Here is a 20288-nt window from a genome sequence, read left to right as displayed (position 1 = left end):
TTACCTGGACATACGTAAAACTTATTTATACATATATAAATATGCACATACAGTTATGAACAGTACATAGGGCCCGAGCAAAGCCGGGCTGAACTGCATGTAATCAATACGGAAGAAACATACACAAACATGGATGTTTACGTTCCAGCTTTTCACTGTGTTAAGATAAAATAAACAAATAAAAGACTTATCAAATAGATGAAACCGGTTCGAGGAAAATTGGAAATTAAAATATATTAGTTCTGCAACGCCAATAATTGCCACTCAAATCCATACAGTTTTTTTTGTACAAAAGAAACAGATTTTAGACAAGAAATTGGAATTAAGTGACACCACACAATGCACTGGACTTATAAGATAGTTGTAAATATTAGGAGAAAATCATTAATGTCGGAAACCAACTCACATAAACGAATGCGGTTCACAAATCACAGATAAACTCGTAGACTACGTAAACACAGCTGCCAGTGTAAGTAGGAAAATCCCAAATTTTGCCCCCTCCTCAAACCATGTCATAAAAAATCGTTGTACTGCTACCGCTTTGTACTATAGAAATATGAGGAACGGTGGAAAAAGTCAGGAGAGATATCACTATCCATTAAGATCATTAGAACCTGAGAAATGGAATCACCACTCGGCTTTTAGAGAAACGAGAACGACCGTTATCAACAGTGCACGCCTGTTGTGAGAACGTCAAGTAATACGTAAGCATGACAGGATGAAAAGGAGAGTGTTGGAAATCCGGTGAAGCTTCTTATCACTCAGGGACCAGGATGCGCTATTTCTTGTTGGTAGTGAGCGAGCACATGCAAAAAAATAATAAAAATGATCCCAAAGGCACTGAAACTGCAACAAATATATCCCCCTCCCACACACAGAGAGAAAACACCATGTATCGGCATTAGCCGCGGTTAAAACAACAGTCAGTACGCACGAAGATTTTACGAGTATAGAAAGTGATATTGTGTGTGAGGGGTTAATTACTATTAAAATTGCAAATAAATCAATAGCATTATCAATAGCAAGCGGTTATTGCGATAACGAAACACCACGAGTATTTCTTATGAAAAGTGTTGGAGATTACTGGAATTCTGGTGAGACTTGTTGTCACTTAGAATCCAGAAAAAAACCTGGTAATTTTGAGGGATCAATCATTGTTGATAACTAGTGTTAGAACTAGGAGGAGGAGGAGGAGGAGTTGAAGGAAACAACAACAATGATGACGACGACGACGACGATGATGATGATGATGATGATGATGATGAAAAATAATAATAGTAATAATGATAGAGAGAACTGACCAGACCTCCGCTGGACAAGTGCGAAGAGAACTGGGGCCTTGGGGGGGGCTTATTGCCACTCAAATTCATGTGGAAACCAATGGTCGAAATCAATGATGAGAGGATGTTGCGATAATGCAAATTTATTTGCAAATGTTATCGAAAGAGGTGGAGAGTACTAGAACTCTGGGGAGACCTGTTTTCACTCAGCTTCCAGTGAAAAACCACACATTGTTTTCAAGGAGAGATCTTTGATGACTTGCGTAAAAGCTACTCGTGAACCTATAATAATAATAATAATAATAATAATAATGATAATAATAATAATAATAATAATAATAATAATAATAATAACAATAATAATAACAATAATAATAACGACAAGAGTAATAAGAGGAGCGTGCCAAAAGAAATGCATCTTTTTTTCTTTTATCTCGCCGGATAGATCGTAGATAATTTCAAACTGCATTTTTATGATGACTGAAGTTATGCATTCGAAGCCTGATAGTTTCATCTCTCTGCTGCCGATATTAACCGTGTTAGTCTCTCCTGTCATGGACGTGCGTCAAAAGCAGAGATGCGCCATTGGATTTCTGGCTAAAGTGCATTAAGAATCGTGGTAACTATGTAGAAAAATAAATTCTAGAGCACAAAACGTTAGCTCGTTTTCGTGGCACCACTTCCGTCTTCGTAGCTCTTCAACCCGTCAAGTTAATAATAGGAGGCTTTACTTTCGTAACGACTCACGCATGACAAAGTATGCCCCTGGCGCCCATGCACAGGCATCGTCCATTGCTAGCGAAAGTTCATTCAGAATATTAGTGACTATGTAGAAAAATAAATTCTGGAGCACAAGAGGTTGCTTTACTTTTGGAACGGACTCTATAATCGCAACAACAACAACAACAACAACAACAACAACAGCAACAATGATTATAACGATAAAAATAGAAATACAACAATGATAAAAAATACAACTACTACTAAGATTATTGATAATTATAACAATAAAAAATAGTAATAATGATGATGTGGGTAATGATGATGTCGAGTACTGGTTTTCCAGCGTGTTTAGAAAACACGGAGTTGAGCGGCTCCGTCTTTCTGCCTGCTACTGTTATTCTACCGTGCGCATAAACTCGGCGAGAAAGGCGCGTGTTTTCAGTCTTCGCTAGTCGCGTCGGATACGCGCAACACAATTCACTCTTTGCTTACGCGGTGTTTTCTCCTCGTTTTGCTGTTATTTTCTATTCCCTACACCCCTACCTCTTAAGTCGCACAATATTTTATCCAGGTTGAACACACTGTCCATCTGATATTTTTTCTTTGCTTACTTTTTTTTTCTGTTGCTTTCAGCCGATTTTGCGTGTTGCATTTCTTCTAAGAGTTCAGCTGAGTGCTTAGCGATTTCGTTCGACATTTTTTTTTCTTCGCCATTCTTTTTTTCATTCATTCATTCTTTTTCCTTCGCACATGTTCTTATTATTTATATGCCCCCTGTCATCTTCCATTTTCTGGCCTTACAAAATCCAAACTTTCACATTTTCCGAATTTTCTTGAAATTATCTCAGTTTTATGTTAAAAGATTTTTTTTTCGAATTCCCTTTATTTGTATATTTATTTGATTGCATTCTCCTTTATTTTTTCTTTTCTTAACTTATTTGTTCCGTTTTTTTTTTGTTTTGTTTTTTTTTCTTCCCTTACTCCGTTTGATCGTCAGTTTCGGACTTAATTGAAACTTTAAAATTCCCCCACTTTCACTAACGCATCTTATTTTTATGTGATATTCAATTCGTTTTTCTTTAGTAATTTTTCATTATGCTTCTCTATGTATTGTTTTCCTCCGTGTGTAACATTATTCCTTCTTCCGTAGAGTTTCGGACTTAGTTTTAACTTTTAAAAATTATCCGCGCATTTTCTGTTAATTTCCTCAAATTCTTCATTTTATTACGGAAACGCATTTTCTTTATTTATTTGTTCCTCTTTGTTTTTGTTGTTGTTTTTTTTTTTTCATTTGAATCTCGTCTCACGCTCTATTCCCCGGTCATTTTAAAACATATTTCCACATCAAAAAGTCAAAACTCTTTCTCACTTTCTGCACATAAGCCTTTCAGTATTTTCTTAAAATTGCGCTTTAACGTCCTCCTCCCACGACTACTAAATCTTAAAGTTCTTCCCATTTCATAATCCCCTGTCCTCTCTCTCTCTCTCTCTCTCTCTCTCTCTCTCTCTTTCTCTCTCTCTCTCCCTCGCGCTCAAACAAACTCCCTCTCTCAAGTTCCTCCTACTACAGCTTTCTTTCTACTTACCGGCAAGACAGGTGTTGCTAACACACAACAGAACAACACGCACCTTGCAGGGCTGATCAACTCGGTTAACATATAATAAAAGACAAAAACAAATAAAAACAAAAATAAATATTAAGTGACACGGTTTAACTACCGCAAAGGTCCAGTATGTATGGAATTGTGCGACTCTGTGTGATCTTATGCCTTGTCGGTACCCTGGATGGGGAGTACACTTCGGCCGGGGATACCGCCATCGTCAGTACAACAATTATTAACATCGCTGTAATATTGCCACGGAATAACACGTACGCTTTTTCCATTGACAAAGTAAAGCTTGGCATTGATATAGGAATACGGACCATTAAAGAGCAGAAACAACTCCCGGAAGGATACAATATAAAGGTGGGTGGATTTTTTTAAGGTTCAAATCCTGCTATGGAATAATAAAAAAAAAAGAAGATTTATGGGTACAATATTTTCTAGAAAAGTTAAAAGCTTTATTTCTAATTTTAAACATAGGTTGTAATGCGATATTTACATCATGATAATTACGAGCCCGCATATATATATATATATATATATATATATATATATATATATATATATATGTGTGTGTGTGTGTGTGTGTGTGTTCTGCGTATGCCGAGCACACATGTCAAATAAAATAATTACCTTGTATTGCCGGGTAGCATTGAGGTAATGCTCTTCCGCAATAAAATCATTGTATTTTTTTTCAATTAAACTATCGAAAATAAAGTATAAATAACACATACACATATGTATGTGTGGGTATATATGCATATATATATATTTATGCACATATATATATACATATATATATACACATATACAAACGTCTGTATACATACATATATGTGTGTATACACATGTGTATATATACACGTATATATATATGACGATATATATACATGTATTTATATGTATATATATACATATATGTATGTGTATATATACATTTATTTATATGCAAATATGTATGCATATATTTATATGTATGTATACATATATATGTGTGTGTGTATTCGTAATCGTGCTTATCTTTACTTTGTAAAGAGTAAACCCGTAAAACTTTCATTTGTTTATATAAAATGTTCAATAATAAGTAATATATATATATATATATATATATATATATATATATATATACACACAAACATACATACATATATATTAGTGGTCCGGCAAAGCCATAGGGGCGACAACTAAGCCAAGAAAATCCAAGCAAAAATCACCCGAAAACACAATATATATTCAAATATAGTCTTGGTCTGAAAATATAGGTTTATTTTTACCGACTGTCGTAAAATTTTAATTATATTTCCTATATATATATTTGGTGTATTAATATGTATATTAAAAACCCTTTATTTTTATTGTTTTTGAAAGGAAACACAACTTTTTCTATATGTACATCGTTGAATTGCATCAATCTGCAAACAAATCAATTTACTTTGCATATTTTGTAACATGCATTTAAATTAATTCCCTATTATTTTTTTTTTTTCGGTTTTCTTTTCAGGTGATCATCTTAAGTTAGTTCACCATTATTATATTACTACAGATATTCTACGGGATTTATTCTTGTGTAATATTTGCGAAAAACACATACCTCTTTCTATATATATTAATGCATGCGTATATATATTTGTTTAAAAGCTGGTTTTCTAGCAAACTCCTCTGTCAGCTTTTAGTCTACAATCAGGAAACTTTATATGTAGGGTATTAGAATCCATACAAAATTTTGTATTCGGGTTTTAGAAGGGAAACTCAGTGCAAAAGCGTGAAAAAAATGGAATTTCCCAGGTGTAGGTCGAACCGCAGCATTATTAATATCATGCGTAGCTTGTGTTCATTTTTAATTCTTAGCCTTGCAGCAAACACGTCTTCATAGCTCTGGCATAAACGTCAAAGGAAAAGGAAATCCTAAGCTAAACGATTTGGTATCGATTCTCGGTGGTTCCACACGAGTCATTTTTTTTAATAAATATTTATATTGGGTCTAATTTAATATAAAATAAATCCGAAATCGGCATTATTCAAAATATTATATTTGAGCGTATTTTACGGTTGGTCAATGACGGGCGGCTTGTGTGTGTGTGTGTGTGTGTGTGTGTAAACATTATATATATATATATATATATATATTTGCATATGAATATAAATATATATGTACATATATATATATATATATATATATATATATATATATATATATATATATATATATAAATAAATATACAGAAATGGGTATGTGTGATCTGGCAGAACGGTGGTTCATTAAAATTGTGGGGTAGGCGTTCGCGCCTGGTCCACAAAATATCGAAACAAAAAATTTAAAAATAAAAAAAAAATGTTTACAAGGGTTTTTGATATAGATGTGCATAATAATGCTTTGATAACTATGTTTTAACTTAAATAAGGATGTTATAATAAAATTGTGGGGTCTGCGTTCGCGCCTGGCCTCCATAGAATGAAAATAGGCACAAACTTTAATAAAAACTTTTCATATCTATCTGCGTAAGTATAATTTGATGATTATGTTTCAGTTTGAAGAAATATAGTATAATAAAATAATGGGGTGTTCGTTCGTGCCTGATCTCCATAGAATGGAAATATGTCACAAAGTTTAACACGGTTTTTTAATATCGATCCACAGAATATTATGATAAGTGTTTCAGTATGAACATTTATGGTATAATAAATTATGGGGGTTATCTATTTTATTTTTACTTTCATCATATTTTGCTTTGGTTTTGATACTCCCAAATTCGAAGTTATTTCCATACAACCCTTCTTTTTCATAACCTATCATACTATCATAAATCAGAGTCCATTTTCTGTAGGTTGTTTTGAGCCCAGTCAACGACGGGTACGTTTGCTAGTATATATATATATATATATATATATATATATATATATGCATATATATAAATATTTATATCTAAATATATATGTATGTATATATAAATATATATGTATATCTATATAAATATATATATACATATAAATTTGTATAAATATATATATACATATAAATTTATATAAATATATATAAATATATGCATACATAAATATGTATATATACATATAAATTTATATAATATATATATAAATATATGTATATATATATAAATATATATGTATATTTATATATGTGTGTGTAAATATATATGCATATATATAAATGTATATATATATATATATATATATATATATATATATATATATATATATATATTGCTAATTCTTACCCTCTGATGAGAAGGAAAGTATTTCTTCGAAACTCCCCGGATTAAGGACTAGCCACTTATCTAGCGTTTCCTTTTCAGATTAAATATGTTTTAACTCATTTCAAAGTGATTTTTAACATGTTTTATAAACTGTTTGCTCGTATTATGAGCTCTATTTCCTATTTCGTTTTATCGAGCTTTTACATCTGGCTGAGATAACTTTATAAATATTAATTCTTTAATATTTATAATATACTTTAATTTTACCATCTTGGATCATTTTGGTAAATTTAATTGTAATTTTTATTTTATATAAATATATATGTATATATAAATTTATATTTACAAATGCGTATGTATGCATATATATACATATATATATATATATATATATATATATATATAGAGAGAGAGAGAGATGTATGTACATATAAATATATATGTATTTATATAAATATTTATGTATATATTTATAAATATAAATGTATATATATGCACATATATATATGCATATATATATGTATGTATATATATATATATATATACATATATATATATATATATATATATATATATATATTTGTTGCACGTACTGCTTTTTTGGCAGTTTTATAAGTTCCACATCTCAGTGACTATTGATCAGTCAGAATTATACAAATAAAAGCTTATTGGAAAGGTAGTGACTTGAATTGTGTATTAGGCTATGTTACATTTGACCTTAAGGTCGCACATTAAGGAAATCATTCATCATTCAGAACTTCCTTTTGCTACTGTTTTACAGCTATAAACTGTTTCAATCAGAGATGTGTGTGTTTCTGGTTTTGCATATGCATTCCAAAATATCTTATATTTCTCCCAACCCTCTGGCCTTGCTGGTGGGGAAGACTAAAGCTTGCAGCTATGGTTCTAAATGATCTGAAATAACAGCAAGGGAGACTTGATTTCAAATATTCATCGTGTGTTATACTTTCCTGCTCAGATTTTCCTACATAAAGTACATTTCAGTGTGTAAGGACTATTTTATATTGGAGATATTCATTATAGTACATTAATTAAAAAAGAGGAGACATATAACATGTGAGAAATATTTGGAATCAAGTAACCCTTTGCTGTTATTTTAAATGATTTGAAACCATAGCAGGGAGTTTTAGTCTTCTCTTTATTTACGACACAGGTTTTGGGAAATATATACACATACACACATACAAATATTGTGACCAATATACACACACACACACACACACACACATATATATATATATATATATATATATATATATATATATATACATACATGAGTTTTCGGAAGAACTAAAAACTAAACAATATGCTTCTGAGTGTTGTCATATATAGTCATATAGAACCATCCATTTCGGTTAGAAAGTTAACATTTAATACATACATATCCGTTGACGTAAAGATAAAAACACTAACGTGGAATTTTTTAGGGTAACATTTTCTTCTCATTCATCTTAGAATGTGGGTTTGCCATACTTGCCCTTCGCTTTCACTTTCCTCTGAACACTTAGGCATTTCCTCAGGAGTATAGAAAAACATAGATTATACATACAAAAATATATATGTCTTCATAGCTCTGGCATATACGACGAAGGAAAGCGAAATCGTAAGCTAAACGATTTGGTATCGATTCTCGGTGGTTGCAGACGAGTCATATATCTATATATAAGTATACAAGTGAATACACATCTTCATTTTATATTCTATTAACAAACACTCACACTCACATGCACACAAACATCTATATATATATATATATATATATATATATATATTAAGTAATGTGATTTATAATTTAAAAATTTTAAAAAATTTTAAAATTTAAAAATCAAAATTTAATTAAATTAAAAATCAGTTTCATAAGAAGAAACAACAACAAAGTCAATTATCTGTACGATCGTTTCGGAAATCCGTGCTTTTTATTTGTGGTATACATGAAGTCACGTAGAACAATTCTACATAGTTTTTTTGGTAAGCACGGTCTCCTCATCAGCAAATTTAGGAGGATTTCTATTGAATTGAAAAGACACCAAAAATAAACCTAGCATTAAAAGTAAGGCAGATGAATCTGAAAAATTGAAGTAAAAGGTTTGGATTTAAAATTTATAAGAAAATTAATAAGAAAATTGGTATAGGTTAGAGATAGAAATGAGTAGAAAAAATATATATTTTTTTTGAATTTACATAATAAATTTGATTTAAAAATATATAGATATATAATTACCTTTTGGTTTTTCTTTTTTTGAAATCAGGAACTGTATTTAAAGTAGTCATTTAGATGTTTGCTATAGCTTTTTATTTTATTGAATGATGAATTTTAAAAGGGCGACGCTCGTGCAGTAAATTGTTTCCGTTAGCGTATTTTGATTTAGAGACGCTACAGTTAATATCTATAGAGAGAGAGAGCATTTATTTTGCAAGTTTTTAAGGGGAGATAATTGTCATGGCTTTATTTATTATTTGATTTACGAGTCTAAGGGCGGTAATTGGTTTAACTTAATTTATTAAAAAAAAAAAATTATTTTTACTAATGAGTAATTTTTAATGATTTAAGGTGGTTTATATTTATTAAATTTAAACCAACGTTTATGATTACATGATAGAAGCTCGTGTCTTGAATTTACTAGTTTGGTTGTGCTTTTTATATCTTCATATTTTAAAATTTTTAGGGTTTCTTTTGTGCATAATGTACAAAATTTATCTCCTGGTTTATATGATTTGCAAGTCTCAATTATTTGCCATTTTAAGTTGAAAGAAATATTGCTATTTTTTAGTTGCCAAATAAATGTCCCCTACAAGGCTCATGTAAAATTAAAAATGTTATCTATAGCTGCACAGTATCAAAAACTCCAAATATACAAGAACCTATCAACAGCCATAACTCAACTACCAGATTAAATAATAACACCAACTTAAATCAATCTACCGATCAATTATTAACCAACCCACCACATTATAATCCAACAATAGACCTAACGGAAAATAATCATAATAATCAAGAGGTAATATATATTGGTTCCACATCTGGCCCAATAAAACATAGAATTTCAACGCACAAACATTCTTTTAAAAATAACTCTCTATCAAACCAAACTACTCTATCCAACTATATTTGGCAACTAAAAAATAGCAATATTTCTTTCAACTTAAAATGGCAAATAATTGAGACTTGCAAATCATATAAACCAGGAGATAAATTTTGTACATTATGCACAAAAGAAACCCTAAAATATATATATATATATATATATCCAAATCGATAATAATGAACAATGTGTAATGACTTGCGCCGAAATAAATCTCAATTTACGAAATCACTCCACATTAAGCGAGAGAAACCTGAATTTTTAATTATTATATATATATATATATATATATATATATATATATGATGCAATTATCTATCTATATAAAAGCCAAGTACATCCAAGTATGGAATACTGCTGCCATATCTGGGCAGGAGCTGCTAAAAACAGCCTATCCTGCCTTGACAGAGTACAAAATAGACTTCGTGGCTTAGTGAGGGATGCCTTTTTCTCTACACTGCAACCTCTCTCCACAGAAGAGACGTTGCGAGCCTATCCTTGTTTTATCTTTATTTCCATGGCAAGTGCTCGTCTGAACTCCAATCTATGGTCTCTCGTCGCCAATCTTTCACGAAATACACCCGTCTAGCTGAATCCACTGTGAAAAATTTCCCCCACTCTTTATCTGTGCCTAAATCAAAACGTGGATTCCCTGAACAAAGCTTCTTTCTTAGAACTGCACGCCTGTGGAACTCTGATCCGTCTGCCTGCTTCCCACCTGACTACAACTTGGATGTCTTCAAGTCCAACGTTAACAAATTCCTAATGAACCGCCCCCTTAAGTAAACACTTTATTAAATCTCCACACTAACGTACTGTACTTGCAATAACCCTTATCCCTGAGTGGTGACCACCGTGTAAATATATATATCATTCAAACACGGTAGTGTTTGAATATATGGTTAAGTAACAATTTTAGTCATTTAGAACTACTTTAAAGCTTCATCGCTTACTGATTTTTTGACCAAATATCAAACAATTATTAAAAATTTACCATTAATTTCTCCATGCAGAAAAATATAATGAATCGGTGAACATTGCCGTCAATTTTGAGTGTGTAGGAAACCGATGTAGTGTAAATCAGCATGTAAATATGTGGGTTCGGCGATTTTTTGTAGCGACAGAGATGTCAGTAATCAAGCATGTTCCGGACATTTACGACCAAGGCACCAAAAAAGCCTAGCCAAAAAAAAAAAAAAAAAAAAGAAAAAAAGAAAGAAAGAAAGAAAATAATCTATAGATTTAAAAAGTTACTATTTAGAATAAAAAATCTCGGAGCACAAAACTTCGTTCATTTTGAGAAGCGACTTTCCTCTTCGTAGCTATTAAATCATTAAGTTTTAAATATAAAAATCCTCGTTTCTATATCAATCATCGCATGTGGCAGCAATTACGTAGTTCACATTTGCCATATTCCGTTATATATATATATATATATATATATATATATATATATATATATATATATATATATATATATATATATATATATATACAAACAAGTAGGCCGCCCGGAGATATCTGCTCGTAAAAGATACGCTCAAATATGATAATTCATACAGATAACGTATTTATTATTATAAAGGTAAATGTCTGTCAACTGTTATGTTGAACCTAATATATATTAGTGAGATCAAAACTAACAATATATATATATATATATATATATATATATATATATATATATTCTAATCTTTCTCTTATGGGCCAACTGACAACCAAATAAAATGAAATTTTTTACAAACAAGATGGCGCTACATGCCATAGTCTCACAAATCACTGATAAAAGTTTATGAAGTGTTTACGGAAGAAGGAACAATAAGCAAAAGGTTATGGCCACCACGTGCCCCCGATTTGTCATCATGTGATTTTAATCTTTGGGTGATTTAAAACCGAAAAAGTTTGTGCACATAATCCTCACAATCTATACAAATGCTATCTGGAGAATGACAAGAGAAGATATACAGGCATTATCTGCAAACTTTGTTAAACGTGCTCAAAAATGCATAAACATCAACGGGGAGCACTTCCAACATTTTCTTTATAACACTACAGGATATTTAAGAAATGCTACACGTAATCTAAACAATAAAAGAATATTTCTCCACTCTACTACATTTTCTTGCTTATTTTTAAGCATATATATATATATATATATATATATATATAAACTTTGCCTCTTGTCACGGTAACCTACATCCAAAATTCCAAGTGTTTAGACCCCCAGAATTGGTGGAGGAGTTTGGTAACGTCTGCAAAGATCACCTCTTTCAACTTTGACCGCTTGGCAGGCAGATTTTTGCCCCAAAACTGATTAAAAAGCTTGCTGCATGTCTGAATACCCTTTATGTCAAATTTCAATGTTTAGACCCAAAATTGGCGGAATAGTTTTCTAGATACCGCAAAGATCAAATCTCTTGAACTTTGACCCGTTGGTAGCTAAATTATCGGCCAAAAAACGATTAAAATGCTTGCCATATGATAGAATTCACTTCATGTAAAATTTAAAATGTTTAGATCAAATATTGAATGAGAGGTCTGAATACACTTTTGGTAAAATTTCAAATACACCAAAAATTGGCCGAGTAATTTTGTAGAGACCGCAGAGGTATTCTTTTTAAAATTTGATTCCAATTTTGACCCCTTATCATTTATTGTTTGGGGCGCTAATCGAATTAAAATGTTTGATTCATGTACAAGTAATCTACACCTAAAATTTCAAGTGTTTAGACACAAAATTGGCTGAGGGGTTGGTAGAGTTTTCAAAGGTCGAAGCGTTGAAATCAGACCCCTTGACAACCACGTTATCAACAAGTGTATCTTTTACAGAAACCCATCAAGATAGAAAAAAGTTCAATACTGTTAAGAGCAGTAATTGGATACGAACGTCACATTATCATTTCCATGAGGTTGGCGCAAAAACAATATCGTTTTCCTACATATTACTTTTATAGAGGATTTCTAAATTAATTCATTGATATATATATATATAGCCAATTTATATACTATTTTGAAGCCCGGTTTTCTGTTATATTGAATCGTGTTATTCCTTACAATTCTCAATCTCTAAATTTATATTTTGCACGCTTTTCGACAGCATGGACAAAATTCAAATCTGCACGATTTTCTTGTTCCAGTTAAAACTAGACCGAAGAGCTGCCGAGACAGCTCGTGATATCAATGATGCGTTTTTCTCAAGAACCACCAACGAACGTGTAGTACAAAGGTGATTCAAGAAATTTCGCAATGGTGAAGAGAGCCTCCAATATAAAGACGGCCACAGCCGACCGACTACAGTTGATAACGTACATTGGAAAGACTTAATTGAAGCCGATCCTCGCAAAACTACACGAGAAATTGCTGGTAAAGTCAAGGTCAACTTTCAGCAGTCGTTCGCCATTTAACCCAAATAGGGAAGTCTAAAAAAATAGATGAATGGGTGTCACATGAATTAAATGATAATAAACAAAATCCTCGTATTGAGGTGTCTTCTATGCTCCTTCTGCGCAATAAAAACGACTAATTTCTAGAGGAGAGTGTGATGGGTGATGACAGGTTTATCCTCTACGACAACTGGCGATGGTCAACACAGTGGTTGGATGCCGGAGAACTACACAACCTTTTCAGAAGCAGAAATTGCACCAAAATGGTTATAATACTTGTTTGGTTATCTATGGCCGGTCTCATCCATCACATTTTGCTTGAATCCGGGCGAAACGATTACGGCGGGGAAGTACTGCCGACAAATTTACGAAATGCACCATAAGCGCAAACGTATGTACCCGTGATTGCTCAATAGGAAGGGACCAATTCTAAATGACAATGCTCGCCCGCATGTTGCTCAACAGAGCTGCAGAAGCTGAACAAATTGGGCTACGTGACTCTGCCTAATCCACCATACTCCTCGGACCTCTCGCAAACCGAGTATCACTTTATAAAACATCTGGACAATTCGTGCACGAAAAATGCTTCAAAAGTAGAGATGATGCCGAATGACTTAATCGCTTCCAGAACTCCGGATTTCTATACTCATAGGACGAATAAATTTCATTCTCATTCGCTAAATGTATCTATTCTAATGGTTATTATTTCCATTTATATAGTTTACTATGAAAGGAGTTATGATCTTTGGAAGTTGAACGTAAAAAGAAAACGACATTATTTTACAATTATATATATATATATATATATATATATATACATATATATACATGTTTATATATATATGTGTGTTTATATATACATATATATGTATATATATGTGTGTGTTTATATATATATATATATATACATATATATGTATATATATATATATAATGATTTTTTAAGTTCAAATTTATGTTAAAAATTATCTCAACATGTTGATATCCGTCGCCAACGCAGGCAGCTTTGTATACTTATCATCAACAGAACTTGTACTACTAATAGATTTCTTTGTATTCTAACAAACTAGTAAAGTTGTTCATCTGCGCATATACTTTCGTTTTCAACTGCATCATCGCGACGACTTGATTAAAATCAACGGTTATACTCTTTTGACCTAAGCAAAAATCGTATGTGTGCACAGCATCATAAAATTGCTGATATTTTTTCTAATTGAAATTAATTGACCAATAATTACTTTTCTCTTTTATTTTAAGAGTGAACATCTCTGAAGCACATAGTATATATATATATATATATATATATATACACACACACACACCCACACAATATGTACTTCAGAGATGTTCACTCCGTGCGTAAAATGTAGTAATATGACAATATATTTCTGATAAAACACTACATAAAATTTATGCCATTATCAAAGCACACTTTCCATCTATACGTATATAAATAATATTTGTGTGTATATATATATATATATATATATATATATCTGTATATATATATACAGATATACATATATATGTTTATATCTGTATATATATATATCTGTATATATATATGTGTATATCTGTATATATATGTATGTATATATATATATATATATATATATATATCGGTATATATATGTATACACAGATATATATATATATTATATATATATATATATCGGTATATATATGTATACAGATATATATATATATATATGCATGTATATATATCTATTAGTCCTCGTACGAAAGAGCAGAACACAAAATGTTTTAAATAATAATAATAATAGAATAACAATAACAAAGACTCTCGCTGGCGAGGACTACTATCGACCGTAACCAGTTATACACTCATTTAGAAATTTTCATCTCTATTTTTCTCGTTATTTATTGAATATTTGTTAATGAAACCTATATGAAATATGTTCCATATTAAATTTTTAAGATTTTCTATTCTAAAAGAAGTTTTAAAAAATTAATCTAAAAAAGTATCTAATTATTCATACCTGTATTACAAAGAGAGGGTTGCAAAAATGAGTTTTGTTGTGAGGAGAAATACAAACTGAAACAGAGAGAATATTCAGACCTCTAATAATACAAAAGGGGTAGTTGCAAAAATTAGTTGTGGTGTGAGGAGAAATAAAAACTGAAATAGAGAGGAGAGTTTTAAAATATAATCTTAAAAAGATAAGATACAAGTTAGGAAAGTATTTCATCCAAGGCATTTATTTCATGTAATGTACATTTTTGTGCACTTTAAAAACATGATCTTTCGTCTAGCAATTAATGATATAGATATAAAATTTTCAATTATTTTTTTTGAAAGTGCAACAGAATGTACATCACATAAAATAAATCCAAGGTAATTTTTTTATTCAATTCGAATTAAATTTTTATACCTTACTTTGTAAAATTTATAAAAGCGTACTTTGAAGATAAATAAATTTCAAATTGAATCTTGTACCATTATTTTTAAAACATTTTGTTTAACATTTTTCTTCCTTTTTTAATATTTCAATTCAGATTAACATACCTCTGCTCAAACAAACAATTATTGATCGAAATAAGCACCATGATAATGAACACACTTTTCCCAAACCAAATCAGGTTTGTTTATAACACTAACGTAAAAACCTTGCGTTCTTTTAGCGAGGAAATCGTTTATTGCGTTTTAGATACGGTTTAGGGTTTTTAAGCATTTCTCATGCAGAAAGTTCTCAAAATACTTGAAAAAGTTGATATTCGGTATGTGAGCGTTAGAGGTTGGATGAGTATTGCGCATGAGGGAGTTTCGTAGCCCAATTCGTTCAACTTCTGGAGGGTCGGTTTAGCAAGATACGTTCGGGCATTTTCGTGGAGGAAGCATTGGGCCTTTTCTGTTGACTAATTGTAGGTGTTGTTATCTAAGTTTATTATACATTTCACTCATTTGCTGACAGTACTTCTCCGCTGCAATGGTTTCGCCTCTATTCAAAAACCTGTAATGGATCTGACCGGAAGCAGGCCACCTAACAGTCAGTATTACCTTGTTTTGATGCAACTCCTGCTTCGAGAAACGCCGTGGAGTGTCGTCGGTGTCTAACTCCTGAACTAAGCGTGGCCGGTTCTCGTAAATAAGCCACTATTTACGGCAAGAAACAACCCAGTCGAGAAACCGGTCGTTCTTGTTGCATAAAAAAGAGGTGACCCATTTCAACAGCGTTCCTTTTGGTCTTCGTTCATTTTGTATGGCAACCATTTACTATTTTTCCAATCTTTCTCAACTTGTTGAAAATCATCGTATACTTAAACGTCTAATTCGGAAGCAAGTTATCCAACAGTTTTGTGTGGATTGGCTTAGACTAAGGCTCTTCATTGATCGTTCTCAACATCTGATGGTTGACCAATACGGTCATTATCTTCAAGACTCTCGTCGCCGCCACAAAATTTCTGAAACCACTAATGTGCTATACGTGCACTAATGTTTCCTGGACCAAAGTTTTCGTTAATCTCTCAAGCTGTTCTGGCAACTTTGCGGTATAGCTTTAATTGATATGAGAAACTTTTCCGAATTTGTTTTTACATCTTCTTTTAAACGTCCTAAAAGGAATTGTTTTAAAACTATTTCAAGTACAACTAGATCGACGGAAAAGTGCTATGAAACGATATATAAAGTAAAGTCTTATAATAAAAAATTTATTTATTTTATTTTATTTATTTTTTTTTTATTACATTTTCACCCCAAACAAGGCAAATTGCCACTTTGGTGTAGGGAGCTACTATCAGGGGCAACAACTACTGGGGTACTATGTAGGGATTTGGGCAGCAAGGTGTCGGTTCACGTTACACTTGAACTTCTGCACGTCAGTACTGTTGGGGAAGCAGGGACCTGGAATGGAATTCCAGAGTCTTGCGGTTCTGGGGAAGAAACTATTGGAGTAAAAAGATCTTTTACATCTAGGGACCTCTACAGTGTGGGGGTGGGATCTAGTAGCCTGTCGGGTTTGTCGAGGGTGCTCGCGTCGTGGGGGCACAAGTGATTGCAGTTCGTCAGAGCATTTACCACTAAAATACTTGTAGAAAAGGCAGAGGGATGCAACATTTCGTCGATGGGACAGTCGCTGAAGCTTAGATGCCAGTTCAGGGCCTATCAGGTTTGCGACTCTCTTTTAAACCTTGTCAAGGAGCGAGAGACTAGTAGCAGATGCACCAGCCCAGATGTGTCAGCAATACTCCATACATGGGCGAATGGTGGCCTTATAGAGGTACAGGATACTTTCGGGTGTTAGTAGTTTTCTAGCACGGTAGAGAGAGCCTACCATTCTTGCAGCGGCCCTGGCAATGCCTTCAATGTAATTGTTCCAACTCATGTTTCCTGTTAACGTTAGGCCAAGGAGTTTGAAAGATGGACTCTCAGATAAAGAGTCGTTGGCCATTGCTATGGGTGGTAGAGAGGGTTTCTTGTAATTATTGAATGAAACTAGTTTAGTCTTGGCAGCATATCATTTGAAATCAAAATTAAAATCCCGTTAGAACTTTCTTTCCGAACTTATTATGCACATATACCTCAATTGCATATATATATATATAAGTACATACATATATAAACATATATATACATATATACATATATATATATATATATCCATATACATATACTGCGTGTCTATACATACATACATATATATATATATATTATGATTATAACGTCTTGCCAGATGAGTGTCACTCCCCCAGACACTTAAACTCTATGAGCCCAAATGCCTGAAGGAGTATCTATACACAGATGATGTTAAAGTCTTAGCTTTGTACGACAGCTAAATAACTCTCTCGGTTAAAAATGTTCCGATCCAGCAAAAAGCAAGAGCAAGATAGCCAGCAGCAAATTAAACTGCATACCAACTTAATGCGGGTACTGGTCTCCCGCTTTATGGTTTTTAAATTAGAGATTTGCTTCTACTACTAAGATTGCCTTCACCACGGCTTACGAGAGTCCTCTCAACCCCAACACATATATACATACACACAAATATACACGGTGCTAGTTGGCCGTTAAGCCCGAAAAAAGGTTCATTCGCCCTTTGAAAGGTCTTGCTTTTAATCTTTCCGGGAGACTAGCCGCCCTCCTCACCAGACAAGTCTGGTGAGGGAATCAGTTAAGTCGCCGGTGACCAGACCATACAGCAGGGAGTACTGGGTTGCATGGTACCAGTAGCATATGACATGACCTGACAATATATATATATATATATATATATATATATATATATATATATATATGCACACATATATATGCATACATCATATACATATATACATACATATGCAAATATATACAGATACATGTATATATACATATATACACTTATATATACATAATATATAAATATATACACATATATACATATCTATATACATATATACATATCTATATGCATCTATATGTACACGTATATATACACATATATATACCCACATATATACATATATATACACATATATACATATGTATATACACACATATATACATATATATACACATATATACATTTACAAATATGCATGTATATATACATATATGTACATATATATAAATATATCCATATATATATATATACATATACGTATACCTATATACACATGCATATATATAGATATACATGTATATATATACATATATATATACACATATACATATATATATACATACATATACATGTATATATACATATATCTACATATATATATATACACATATACATATGTGTACATGTATAATTATATATGCGCACACACAAACATATATATGTAGTGTAATGATACAAACGAATTATATAGAGAGAGATGTTTAAATAGCGTATTCATTTTACATATATACATGTACATTTAAATATACTTATCGAGTGAAAGACTGAAAAAGAGGGAAATAAGTTAAAGATATTCACTAATCAAACACATATTTCAATATGTCATGACTCATCAGTGTGGCAATAATTTTTTTTATATAATCTGAGATACGCATTAGGATTCTTTCTACAGAAGTACAGAGTATTTATAAATAAAATATTTCCACTTGTTTAGAAATATTTTTAGCGTATTTATTATTGTATAAAAAGTTAAGAAAGCAGTAAACGGTGTTCATTTTTTTTTTTTTTATTAAAACGATATTATTGGATTTTACATTATTAGTGACCGAGGAAGAGAGTCACTCCTTTATTCTATTAAGAATATACTAGAAGAGAACCGACGTTGCCCGGGAGTGTATGATGGGCAGCGAATGTTTAACACTCCCATAATTTTATTATCCTCAAAATCGGTAAATTCGCCCATTTTTCAATTAAATAGATTTATCTTCTGCTCTATTGTTGACCCACCATTATACACAGGGAGGATACTGTACATTATATCCTCGCAACAACTGCGATGTTAGTCTGTTTAAAGTGGTTACTTTAGTCAACATCGCCTGTTCCTTCTTTCATCTTTTTATTTCAATTATCGATACTTATCGAAGACATTCCGACATAAAACTTATCTAGAACACTGTAAGATAAGTAAAATAAATTTGTGTGAAAATTAAAAAAAAAAAACGTCGTATCTTTTTAGTAGTCCACTGAGAGGCGCCCTCCACACACACACACACACACACACACACACACACACACACACACACACACACACATACAAAGTTTATGTTAAATAAATACTTACAGGTCGCTCGGCGTTATCAAGTCGTAAAATTCGCAGAAATATATTTTAATTCGTAGAGAAAATAAGACATGCGCATGCGAGTAGTATACATTTTTTTCTAAACAGTTAATTTTTTGTTAATAAATATGTACTCGAACTAAATGCTGTGTGAGGTACGATAACCATTAGACCACCTTGATACGTCCTTCATAAAGTGTTTTAAAATCTACTTAATCTTAACACAAGGGATCTGCCATGTGAGCCATTAAGTTCACAAACAAAAAAATCCGATGCCTCCCACGTACGAATGTTTCAAATTTAA

At 31.9% G+C, this 20288-nt stretch overlaps 1 protein-coding gene across 1 annotated transcript in view; it reads left to right on the top strand.

Moving 5' to 3' along the window:
* The first annotated feature begins 2398 nt into the window (after nucleotides 1-2398).
* The window catches only part of LOC145246051 (atrial natriuretic peptide receptor 3-like), a 598398-nt gene continuing 580508 nt past the window's right edge, over nucleotides 2399-20288 (top strand). Inside the window, exon 1 of the mRNA XM_080107894.1 lies at nucleotides 2399-3970. Within this exon, the coding sequence (XP_079964020.1) occupies nucleotides 3737-3970 (234 nt within the window). The 5' untranslated portion in view covers nucleotides 2399-3736. The remainder of the gene's footprint in view (nucleotides 3971-20288) is intronic.

This window comes from Euprymna scolopes, chromosome 23 (assembly GCF_053919585.1).
Source record: "Euprymna scolopes isolate OS-2025 chromosome 23, ASM5391958v1, whole genome shotgun sequence".
NCBI classification, from domain to species: domain Eukaryota; kingdom Metazoa; phylum Mollusca; class Cephalopoda; order Sepiida; family Sepiolidae; genus Euprymna; species Euprymna scolopes.
Note: the sequence above shows the minus strand (reverse complement) of the source record. Positions and strands in the feature narration are given on the sequence as shown.